The sequence below is a fragment of the Dromiciops gliroides genome, chromosome 2, assembly GCF_019393635.1.
Source record: "Dromiciops gliroides isolate mDroGli1 chromosome 2, mDroGli1.pri, whole genome shotgun sequence".
Lineage (NCBI taxonomy): Eukaryota > Metazoa > Chordata > Mammalia > Microbiotheria > Microbiotheriidae > Dromiciops > Dromiciops gliroides.
Window position 1 is genome coordinate 194,823,069 of NC_057862.1, and position 13,036 is coordinate 194,836,104.

Consider the following 13,036-nt stretch of genomic DNA (forward strand, 5'->3'; position numbering starts at 1 on the left):
GGAGGCATCATTCTTCCCCCCAATACACAATGCCTCCTTCCCTTTATCCACATACCTGAGAGAGATCTCAGAACCAAAGGATTTCCCCAGAACCAAAGGGAGTGAGGGGAGGGGGGTAGGCACAAAATGGGGACAGGGGAAGGTCACTTGCTGCCTGGGGGCCTTGGAATCACTCACTTTCTTCCAGTACTGCCAAAGGCTGGAGTATAGGGGTGGGAATAAGTACAGGACCCAGGGTTCTCATGAAGAGCTCTGTCTTCTAGCGTGGAGGAAAATCACTCCCCACTCCTGGGGGACCTCCCTATCTCAAAAGTATTTATTTTTCATCCCAGGATTTCCAATTATAATTTATTTTATGGCCTGGGGACATGTCAATTAAATGCTCAGAGCTACAACCCTATCTTCCCCATCCCCTAATTCCAGCAGGAGTTGGGGGTGGCCTGCTGCTACCCTGCCCCAGGATTCCTTCATATCTGAATGTCTCAATTCAAACTTGAAGTTCTTTTGACAATGGGGCCGAACTGGGGAGAAGAGGTTTTACTTTCCCCTATTAGCCTCTGCCCCTCATCAGTAGGTAGCAAAGGCAGGGATCTTGCCTCTAATCCCATTCATATGCCAAGGGCCTAATGCCCAGGCCAGGCCTGTTGGGTAGCAGAGGGGATGAGGGAGGAACCAGACCAGCCTAATCCCAGAAGCCCCCGGACTCCATGGCATATTCTCTCCCATGTGACTGCCCAAACCCTTCCTGCTTGGCTTCTATGCATGTGGCCGACGCTGGCCTGGTGTGTAATGGGTGAAAATACTTCACTGCCTGAACCCTAACATTTGACACCCCAACATTGTGCAATACCCCCCCCAACGTTTCCAATACCCTACTGCCATCCTGTAGCTGAGATGGGGATCCCTACTTCCTCCCTAGCCCAGAGTTCTCCGAAATCAGAGCTGGGAGGTGGAAGCCATAGCAGAGAAGAGTGGGATGGGGAAGATGGGGAGTGCAGGAGAGGAGGCGGAGCTAAACCACAGCTCATCCCTGCAGGATCAAAACAGGCTGACCATGGCACCTTAGACCAAGGGACTTGCCGCCCCACCCTCACACCCCCCGAAAGTCCATGTGTTGCCCTGCCAGTCTGCTGCGGGATTGTGAGGCCCAGACCCTGACATAGTTAATTGAATGGGCTCAGCTCCTATCCTGAAGGGAAGAAACCAAAATAAGTTATTTTCCCTGCTCCCTCACCTTGCTGCTCTGCTCTTCATCCCTGTCCAATCTTCCTTCCCCTGGCCCCTCACACACTCATCTTCCCACTGTTGTAAAGGAGCCACCTCGAACATTAACAATAAACCAACTTTGTGGCAGTTAACCCGCTGGGCTGGCCAGGATCTTGTTGACTTCACCATACTGCTTGTTCTGTGGACCCCACTTTCTCCCTCTCTGCTCCTCCCACCACTTCCCCTTCTCCCAAGGGGACTGTAGCTTCAAAGGAGGGAGTGGCCAGAAGCCTCCAAAAGACCATGTATGTGTTAGGGGAGGAATAGGATGTCCCTGTACTTCACTAGGCTGGTTTCTGAGAACAGGTAGAAAAGCTTAAGCACAGAAAACAAGAGCTTATGGGCAGGGAAAAAGAGTCAGTGACACACCTTGGGGAGGATTACTGATAAAGGGATTTAGAGTCCAAAGAATGAAGGGACTGATCATTAAAAATGAACTAGGATAGGGGCAGCTAGATGGCACAGTGGATAGAGCACTGGAATCAGGAGTACCCGAGTTCAAATCCAGCCTCAGACACTTAACACTTACTAGCTGTGTGACCCTGGGCAAGTCACTTAACCCTAATTGCCTCACTAAAAAAAAAAGGTAGTATGAGGCAGGAGGGAGAATTAAGGGGTTGCTAGGTGGCGCAGTGGATAAAGCACTACCTGAGTTCAAATCCTCAGACACTTGACACTTACTAGCTCTGTGACCCTGGGCAAGTCACTTAACCCCCATTGCCCCGCAAAAAAAAAAAAATGAACTAGGATTATGGCCTAATTTGTTGGGCCCCTCACTTCCTGTAAGACCCAGAATCTCCTAGGATTCAGATCCCATGAAAATTCACTCCGGATTATAGTGAAGGGAGGCCAATCCAATGAAGCTATGATGGGTATGGGTATATCAGGTCATAGGAGAGAAGCAGCAGTAAATTAATATAAAAGTGGCAAAGAAGGCACTAAGACCTGGTGATCTAGAGCTGAATGACTAGTCTAGTAAGAAACTGTAGAAACTGTAAGAAAATGGACTCAGACAGCTACACTTGCCTTCTGTGACCCCCACATCCCAAACTCCTCAAGGCTTCACCAGGTCAGCTGGTTCACAGGGATCTCCTAGAATAGTTGGCCTCCATTTGCTTCCTACTACATTCCTATCCAAATGTTCAATGACACTCAATCTTGTACTAGTTATCATTCACCCAACTACACATGGTCTCATGCTCACACAGAACCCACAACCAGTCATTATTTCATATTTATTGAGCACTCACAATGTTCCTGCCTTCAGCCAAATAACTGTATCTCCCTTCCCTCCCCCCACCCCCCACCATCTTTGGGAAAAGCTTCACAATCACACCTGACCCGAGAAGCAAGGACAAGCCTCACAGGGATCCTGGAGTGCTTGGTCCCTGGTGGGCGCAGCCCTGGCCACACTACAGAAATATATATATATATATATTTAATATATATATACACACACACACACACACACACACACACATATATATATATATATTAAATCTTTGCTCCTGTCTGTACAATAGTGATCTCTTCTAATTGCTTAAAATAAAACCTGATTTTCTCCATTATAGATTCCCTCCCCACACTGAGCCAAGATACCCTCAGCAGTTGGCCAAGGGTCCCCTGAAGGCAAGATACCCCTAAAGCAGCTTTAAGTGGTTACTCAAATCTTTAGAGCAGTTTGATACCCATCCTATGCCAGAGCTGTTGTCCAGGTGGATAGGAGGGGGGCACTTGGGGATAATATGGGAATATCTTTAGCCCAATTTCAATATCTTTGGCCACCCAGGATGGTTAATTGGAGAATGGAATCCTCTTTTCCTCTCCCAATTTGATTGGCCATCCTAAACCTGGGTAGACCTCTTGAATGCCCATGGGGCCCAAGGGACCTTGTGAGGTTATTCACCCTCTGCTAGGGCATTAGCCAGAACCCAGGGCCCTCACTTGGGATCCCTTCCCTGATCTGTGCTAGTCCTCAATGGTCGTTAGCAACAAAAGGACATTTCATTCAACTCCCAGTTACCTGGAACCCTCTGACCTATTCTGAGGAGTTGAAGACATTAATTAGGCAACCAGACCTAAGGGACCCTTAGTAGTTGGCTCCACCCCATCTCAACTCTTGCTGGGATACACCTCCTCATCAGGGGAGAGGTGGCTTCTTCAGAACCCTCTGGTTGGAGCCAAGGCCTGTAACTGGCAGGCGAGGTGGCCAGCAGAATTGCTGCTGGTTTAAATGACTGGTACAATGTGACCACTAATGGCAAAGTGCTTAGTCATGTGGTGCTGGTGGGAAGGGAGGCTGCTGGCTGAGGGTCAGGGATTGGTCTAAAGGGTCTGGGTCACTAGACACAAGCTGGTCTTGAAGAACATTCTTTCCCAATAGCTGACCAACCTCCTTAGCACCCTCCTGGGTTGGCTGGACAATCTCTTCAAGAATGGCTTGAGATAGCAAGTCAACCTTCTCAGGAGCCTCCTGGGAAAGCTGATCAACCTCCTTACTACTTTCTTGGGTTTGCTGGTCAACCTCCTCATCAACCTCCTGAGTGGACTGGTCAACCTCCTTATCAGCCTCTTGGGTTGGCTGGTCAACCTCCTCACTAGCCCCCTGGTTTGGGTGGTCAACCTCCTCAGGAACCTTCTGGGACATGAGGCCAGTTCCAGGGGCTTCCTTTGAAAGTGGGTCAACATTCACAGTTATCTCTTGAGAGGGCTGATCAACCTGGATAGAGCCCTCCTGAGATAGCTGGTTGATCTCAGAGGCTGCCTGAGTCAGCTGCTCAACTTTCACCGGAACCTCTTGGGATGCCTGGTCTACCTCTTCACGGGCTTCCTGGAACAGCAGCAGGCCACCCTCTGCAGGCATTTCCTGAGATGGCTGGATGGTTTTAGAGGACCCTTTTCCCATCTCTGCAGTCTTCTCACCCCCATCCTCAGGAATCTCCTGAGACTGCCCATGACTTTGATGCTCCTCACTCACTTGAGAACTCAGGTTTGGATGGTCACTGAAGCCAAAATTGGAGCCACCATCTACTGAAGTAGGGGAAGAGGGCCCAGCACTAGACACAGTGCTGGAGGGACCACTGCTATCTGTAAAGCAAAGCAAAGGGACTGAGTCAAGATACCCAAATGACTACGTATGACCCTCTACATGTAGCTAGAACTGCCAGACTGGGTGGGCCAGTGCCAGTCTTGCTCTGGGGGAAAAATGGGCCCTAAAGCTCAGGGGTCTAAACTCTAACTTTGCAGGGATAATATTTGGTATATTTGTCTTTTATCGCCCTATTAAATTGTAAACTCAATGAGAGCAAAAGGACCAGGTTTTATTTAAACTCTGTAGCTTTCCTAAGGGCCTAGCATGGTGCACTGAACACAGCAGGCACTACATGTTTCTTCAATATTTTGGTGAAGGAATGAAATGAGTCTGAGATGAGCAAGAATATATAATATTCAAGGGCTTGGCACCATAAAAGCCTTCAAGAGAGAAAGGAGGCAAGTGCAAGATCATCATGAGACACCCTAAAGCTTAGAGTGGAAATGTCTAAGGCCATATAGGAAAATGCCTTCAAATAAGATCAAATGAGATAATATTTGTAAAGCATTTAGCACAGTGCCTGGCACATAATAAGCACTTGATAAATGTTTGTTCCCTTCCTCCCCACCCCTCCCCTAACCCTGGATGAACTTGCATAGCCCTGGGCGGCTGCAGAATGGAAATGTGTCATAAGCAAGGGATGGAGGTGGGTGCTGGAGGGGGTCCCCATGCAGGCATAACAGTGTGTGTATACATTTGTATATGTGCACATATGTATATATTTTTATCATCATACATAACTCATATATGAAATCACACATATCAGAGAGAATAGACATAAGCAGCAACTTAAGGTTTAAAAAATACTTTCTCACAATAATCTTGTTATACAAGGAAGCATGTTTTAGGGAAGGCTCCCCACACTCCCAGATCTGGCAGCACTGCCAATTCAAATCTGCTCTGAGTTTGGATTCTCATTTTCTCATTTTCTCTCTCTCTCTCATTGTCTCTCTTTCTCACTGAGACTGGGAATCAGAAGTATGCTGTACCAACCATGCTAATCTGTGATTAGATTTTACTTATTCTGACCTAAGAAATCCACATGCAGTAGTAAAGAAAGGGATTAAAAAAATAAAACATGGAGGGGCAGCTAGGTGGCACAGTGGATAAAGCACTGGCCCTGGATTCAGGAGTACCTGAGTTCAAATCTGACCTCAGACACTTGACACTTACTAGCTGTGTGACCCTGGGCAAGTCACTTAACCCCCATTGCCCCACAAAAAAAAAAAAGAAAGAAAGAAAACGTGGGCAGTGACCTGTGTTAGGTTGAATTCTGATCTTTCTGAGATGATGGGAACATTGTAACCGTTTTGGATTCCTTTGAATTTCCCTTGATAAGGAGAGAGAAAAGTTGGCTAAAGTGAAATAGATAGAGTATTACAACCTAACCTGGCATCAGGAAACTGCCAGATTGGCTGAGAATTGTATAGGTGCCCCAAAGTGGTAAAAAAACAAAACAAACAAACAAACAAAAAAACCTAGTCAGGTCAGACTAATCTCATTTCCATTTATTAGGGTTGGTGGATCAGGAGAATGCTAAAGACATGATACACCTGGATTTCAGCAAAGCTTCTGAGAAAATAATTTATTCTCCTTATAGACAAAATTGAGAGATGTATACAGTTAGGCAGATCCACGAGCTGAGTTATTAGACCCAGAAACAATTAATTAATGTTCTGATGCCAACTTTGGAGGTTAGTATTTTTTTTTCCAGGGCAATGAGGGTTAAGTGACTTGCCCAGGGTCACACAGCTAGTGTCAAGTGTCTGAGGCAGGATTTGAACTCAGGTACTCCTGAATCCAGGGCCGGTGCTTCATCCACTGCGCCACCTAGCTGCCCCCGGAAGTTAGTCTTAAGTAGAGTGCCCCAGAGATCTGCTCTTGACACTACTCTGCTCAATATTTTTAATTGGTGACTTAGATGAAAGCATAGATGGCATGCTTTATCCAATTTACAGATAATACTAAGATGGGGGCAGGGTTTGGGGGGGCATAATAAACACAATGAACAACTGAGCCTAACTCCAAAAAGATCATAATAGGCTAGAACATTTGGGTAAATCTAATAAGATAAAAAGTAACTGAGAGGGGCAGCTAGGTGTCTCAGTGGATAAAGCACCAGCCCTGGAGTCAGGAACCTGAGTTCAAATCTGGCCTCAGACACTTGACACTTATTAGCTGTGTGACCCTGGGCAAATCACTTAACCCTCACTGCCCCGACAAAAAAAAAAAAAGAACTGGCACTGAAAATAAGTTCAATCATGCTTCTGATTTAGAAACCAGATGCAGAGACCCACTTCGATATCCTGTATTCCCTAGTACTAGAGAAAAAAACAAATTGATACAGCCCTCCATCTTCATAAGACATTTGCAAGTAGAAGTCCTAGCCCAAAGGTATTTCCCTATCTAATGATTAGCAAATTCCTACTTTCCTCTTTCCCAATCACAGAGATTCAGAATCATAGCTGCCTAAGCAAAAACAAACAAAACCCCTTTCAAATGCTATCAGTCTCTATTCTTTCATTTCCATCCACTTTGGCCTTATCTCTCTTGATTCCCTACTAACCTCCGCCTAGTCCCTTCCATCAGGTCCTCTGAACTCCCATTTTGGTTTAAAAACTGCCTTTGTTTAAAAACAAAACTGCCTTTATCCTTTACTTCATCCCTCCCCTTATATCTCCTTGCACTCAGAGATATTCAGCACTCTCTCTAATAGTAGGGATGCCTTCTCTCAAGCCCTTTGACCCACTGAACCAGGAGGAATAGGCTTTCTCCTTCCTCCTCACTACCACTGCATATGTGTGTGTGTGTGTGTGTGTGTGTGTGTGTGTGTGATGTGAACAGTTTTTAATAACAGAAGATTTTATATTTGATCCCTGAGGCTAAAAGGGAGCTTAATGAGTAGGGGCTGCAGGTTATTTGTGATATGGTCAGATCTCTGTTTTAGGAAGATCCCTTTAACAGTCCATCTCCTCCCAAATCCCACCCTCTCAGTAGGGAGCCTTATTTTATATTTTACTGAAAAAAACCTGAGGCCATTCACTAACAGCTCTCTCTTCTCTTCCTCACATTACCCAGATGCTTTTGACCTCCAGTGTCTGCTTCACCCAATCTCATGTGAAGAGGTGGCCCTTTTTCTTGCTAAGGTCGACCACTCTATATGCACGTGATCCCATTTTCTCCAACATTTTGCACTCTCTATTATCACCACTTGCTTTCACTTATCTTCAATCTCCCTGTCTACTAGCTACAGACACAACCACATCTCCCCATCCTCCAAAAAACCCTCACTTGATCCCTCCATCATTGATTGCTATTATCCTGTATCTCTCTTACATTTTGTGGCTGAATTCCTTGAGAAGGTCATCTACAACAGCTTCCTCTCCTTTCACTCTTCTTAATTCTCTATAGTCCGGCTTCTAATCTTGTCATTCAACCAAAACTGCTCTCTCCAAAGTTACTAATGATCTTATAATCTATCAGCCTATTTTCATTCTTCATCCTTCTTGACCTCTCTGCAGCCTTTGACATGGCTGATTACCTTCTTCTCCTTGATACTCTCTTTTTTCTAGGTTTTAGGGTCACTACTCTCTCCTGGGTCTCCTTTTAACCATCTGACAATCCCTTCTCAGTCTCCTTTGCTGAACCCTCATCCAGATCATATTTATTAATAGTGAATGTCCTACAGGACTCTGTCCTGGGCTCTCTTCTCCTCTCTTATGCTATTTCTTTTTTTTTTTTTTAGTGAGGCAATTGGGGTTAAGTGACTTGCCCAGGGTCACACAGCTAGTAAGTGTTAAGTGTCTGAGGCCAGATTTGAACTCAGGTACTCCTGACTCCAGGGCGGGTGCTCTATCCACTGCGCCACCTAGCTGCCCTTCTTATGCTATTTCAATGGGTACTCTCAAGCCCATTCAGGCTTTCTCACCCTGAACAATCTTATTTATTTATTTAGAGTTTTTAATATTTTTGGCAGGGGAATGAGGGTTACGTGACACAGCTAGTGTCAAGTGTCTGAGGCCAGATTTGAATTCAAGTCCTCCTGAATCCAGGACCAGTGCTCTATCCACTGCACCATCTAGTTGCTCTCATCAACTCCCACGATTCAATTATCTTTATGCTAATGATTCTCAACTTATTCAGCCCTAACTTCCCTGCTGATTTCCTGTCTTGTCTCTCCAGCTGCCTACTGAATATCTTAAGATGTCCTATAGACATCTTAAATTGAGCATGTCCAAAACTGAAGTTATAATCTTTTCTCCAAAACCTTTTCCTCTTCCAAACTTCCCTATTACTGTTCAGTAATCCTCTCAGTACCCCAGGTTCACATCCTCAATTCTCTCTCAACCCTCATATCCCATCTGTCGCTGAAGTCTGTTGATTTTACCTTCATAATAACTCTTATATAAGCCCCTTTCTCTTCTTCGACACTGCCACCTTCCTGGTGTAGGCCCTCATCACCTCATGGATAGACTATTGCAATAGCCTGCCAGTTGGCTGATCTCACTGCCACAAGTCTATACCCTTCATCCTTCGTTCAACCATCAAGGTGATCTTCCTAAAAAGCAAGTCTGACCAAATCACTGTGCCTCCCACTTAACAAACTCCAGTGGCTCCCTATTACCTCCAGGATCCAACATAAAACACTCTGCTTGGTGTTCAAAGCCCTTCATAATTTGGCTCTCTCCCCGCCCCCCCTCTAGTCTTCTTATACTTTATATCCCTTCCACATATACTGTGATCCACTAATCCTTCTGTTCCTCAAACAAGATACTCCATTTTCACTGACTGTACCCATGGAACCTGGAATACTCTCCCTCCTCATCTCTGCCTCTTGGCTTCTCTGACTTCCTTCAAATCCCAGGTGAAATGTCATCTGTAGAAAGCCTTATCCTATTCCCCTTAATTCTAGTGCCTTCTCTCTGTTGATTATTTCCAATTTATCCAATATGGAGCTTGTTTGTATATAGTTTTCTGCCTGTTGTATCTTCTATTAGACTGTAAGATCCTTTTTACCTTTCTTTGAATCCCCAGAGTTCAGCACAATGCTTGGAATATAGTAGGTGTTTAATAAATGTTTACTGACTATATGGATTTATGTGTATATAAATGATAGACAGTATAGCACAGCAAGTAGAAAACTACTTCAAAGTCAGGAAGACATGGGTTCATATCCTACTTTTGACATATACTGTCTGTGTAACTTTGGACAAGTCACTTAACCTCAGTAACTCTCTAAGACTAAGTTGCAAGGACACCAAGGACTCACAGTGATGGACTTGATATGGACTTCCTTATTTGGGAGTTCCCTACAGTGATGAAATCCCAAATCCCAGTGTGACTATCCCAAAGCTTTAGTGCAGTTTTTTGGTTTTTTTTTAAGTGAGGCAATTGGGGTTAAGTGACTTGCCCAGGGTCACACAGCTAGTAAGTGTTAAGTGTCTGAGGCCAGATTTGAACTCAGGTACTCCTGACTCCAGGGCGGGTGCTCTATCCACTGCGCCACCCAGCTGCCCCTTTAGTGCAGTTTTAAACCATTATGCTTAAAATATGCACTAAGACTTTTGGGATTTTCTTTATGCATTTACAGATGCCTCACCACAGTATAGCAGCAATCCTTGTTTCTTACAGGCTATAATAAGGAAGCACAAGCACCAGCATGCTCTACTAAGATGGAAAGGCTTTGAATAGGTGCCCCATGACATTCTGCCTGCTGTTTTATTTTTATCTTAGCTAAATATGGAGAAGTTCATCATCAGTAGGTTGGCTGCTAGGTGTAGGATTCTCAGGCCATGGCAACCCAAAAAACAAAGAAAAATACAAAATGGCTTTCTGTCTTGTGTGCCCCACCCCTCCATCCTTGGTTGCTTCAACTGTAATCGTAGTAAAATGGTAGAAGTGTAGAAGGTGCTAAGAATCACACAAGTTTTAGACTGTTAACATTAACCTAGCTATTGATACTCAAAATGTGAAATCCTTATTCAATAGCTAAAGAATAGATTTTTTTTTTATTGGAGGAATGAACCATATTGATGTTGGCATTCTTTCTCTAAATGAAACTAGAAGATAGAAGAAAGCTATAGCTAAACAGATGGAAAGAATAGGAACTCTTTGAAGAGGTAAAGAAAAGTGTTTGCAGATTTGGTTTCACTGTGACCCAAGACAGCATAAGACACTTGGTGATCTCACCTTGCTGTTCTCATGAAGTACATAAGCAAAGAGATTAACATGAAGATAATTTACAGATTATGCATCAACATCTATTTCAGAGCATGATGAAAAAAATTATTTGAATAACTGAACAAGATCCTCTAAACCAAGTCAATATGTACATAGATACTCTATGATATCTACGTAAAAGTAGACATAGGACAGAATGACAAAAACATTAGAAAGTATGATTCAGGAGTAAGAAACAGAAGATGTCAAAGGCTTGACTTCTCATAAGCCTATTGCCTATATATGTATGTTGTATATACACACATACATATATGTATATGTGAGTATATGTGTGTATACACACACATAAAACACACACACATATACACATATTCAATATTTTCATCTAGATGAGAACCAAAATGTACTGGACATGATGAACCTGAATGTTGTTGTTGTCTGGTCATTTTAGGCATGTCTGACTTTTCATGACCCATTTGGGGTTTTCTTGGCAAAGATATGGGAATGGTTTGCCATTTCCTCCACCTCATTTCACAGATGAGGAAACTGAGACAAATAGAGTTAAATCACTTGCCATGGGTCACACAGCTAGCAAGTAGCTGAGGCCAGCGTTGAACTCAGGAAGAAGAGTCTTTCTGACCTTGTTCACTGTGCCTCCTAGCTGCCCTATGAGCCTACATAACATCACAAAAATTAACTATTAAATAACTGACACTTTATATAGTGACTTTACATTTTGCAAAACACTTTACATTATCACACTTAAGCCTCATAAAAATCCTATAAGATAGTTATATAGGTGTTATTATCCTCATATTGCAGATTAGAAAATTAAAGTTTAAAGAGCTTATACTTCTTGCTCAGGATCACAAAGTGTCAGAAAATGACTGGTTAATGATATTGGGAGCCATTTCTGGATTGCAGGTCTATGTACAGTCAGATAATCAACTAGTTGTATACAATACCAAACCAAAAAATGATGACTATGAGAAGTTGACACCATAGCAGTCAATTCCAACAATTCCAACCTAACCTATTCAGACAAACTACTGATGCCAAAAATTGGGAAATGGATAATTGAAAATGCAATGATTACCATCATTTCCTAAAGAAGTTTAGTTGACATAAACAAAGAAGCTAAAAGAACCTCAGCCATCAGACATAATCTCTTTGCCAAGTGAAAGACATGGAAGCCAGAAATAACACCAGTTTAGAATATAAAATTATTTGCAAATCAATATTGAGAAGGAATAGAGAAAGCTTAAAAGCAGTCTTTTGTTTTGGGGGTATTTTCTGTAGCATTTCTTTCATAATATAGCAAAAAGTAGTGGAAGGGGTAATGAATCTATAGAATGTGGAAAATGGGTCTTCCAGAAGGCTCAGTCCAAGACCTATCTGAGTCAGGTCATCAAACAGCATTCATAGATGAAAATGGGAAAACAACAAATAAATGAAAAAATGAAATAAGATTTACTAGTGTTTAAATCACATATAACAACTGGAACTACCACATTTGGACTAGCTTCTCAACTTCTGATGGTCCACATTGCTCAGCAACTCATCTGTAGCTTACAAAGTCTCTAATAGCCCCTAACAACTTGGGGAGTTGCCCAGGGCAGCGAGGCATTAAGTGACTTGCCCAGGGTCACATAAGTGGTATGAGTCAGAAGTGGGCCATAGGTGCTCCTAACTTTAAGACTGCTCTCTAGGGGGCAGCTAGGTGGTGTAGTGGATAGAGCACCCGCCCTGGAGTCAGGAGTACCTGAGTTCAAATCCGGCCCCAGACACTTAACACTTACTAGCTGTGTGACCCTGGGCAAGTCACTTAACCCCAACTGCCTCACTAAAAATGAAATAAAATAAAATAAAAAATAAAATGATTAAATTACCCAGAACTAAAAAAAAAAAGACTGCTCTCTAGCCACTCTCCCACACTGCTCCTTGATGTCAGGAAATTTTGTCTAAAAATTAGAGCTGTCCAATAGTGAAATGGGCTGCCTTAGGAGAGGCAGAGACTTCTTTCAAGTTTGGCTTGAACTAGAGGGCTACTGAAGTCCCTTCCTACTCTAGGATTCTCTAGATAAGCAGTCCATAGGATTGGTACATCCATATATCTTGTATAGGGACTGTAGATGAAACGGCAAGAATTGCAAAGAGCAAGCTGGATTGTATTGGAGATATTACACAACCGTTTGCCTTCTCAATAGGTAGGGGAAGGGCTGGAAGGAGAGAAATTTGGAACTCAAAGGGCTATAAAGCTGTGTATACCCTTTGATCCAGCAATACCATTTTTGGGTCTTTTTTCCCAAAGAGATCATAAAAAAGGGAAAAGGACCCACATGTACAAAAATATTTATAGCTGCTCTTTTTGTGGTGGCAAGGAATTGGAAATTGAGGGGATGTCCATCAATTAGGGAATGGTTGAACAAGTTGTGGTATATGAATGTAATGGAATTCTATTGTGCTGTAAGAAATGATGAGCAGGAGGAGTTCAGAGAA

At 43.3% G+C, this 13,036-nt stretch overlaps 1 protein-coding gene across 1 annotated transcript in view; it reads right to left on the reverse strand.

Annotated features, from left to right (window-relative positions):
* Positions 1-894: 894 nt before the first annotated feature.
* PPIP5K1 (diphosphoinositol pentakisphosphate kinase 1) overlaps positions 895-13,036 on the reverse strand; it is a 41,156-nt gene continuing 29,014 nt past the window's right edge. The window contains 1 exon segment of the mRNA XM_043981205.1: positions 895-4,353. Coding sequence (XP_043837140.1) covers positions 3,536-4,353 — 818 coding nt within the window. The 3' untranslated portion in view covers positions 895-3,535.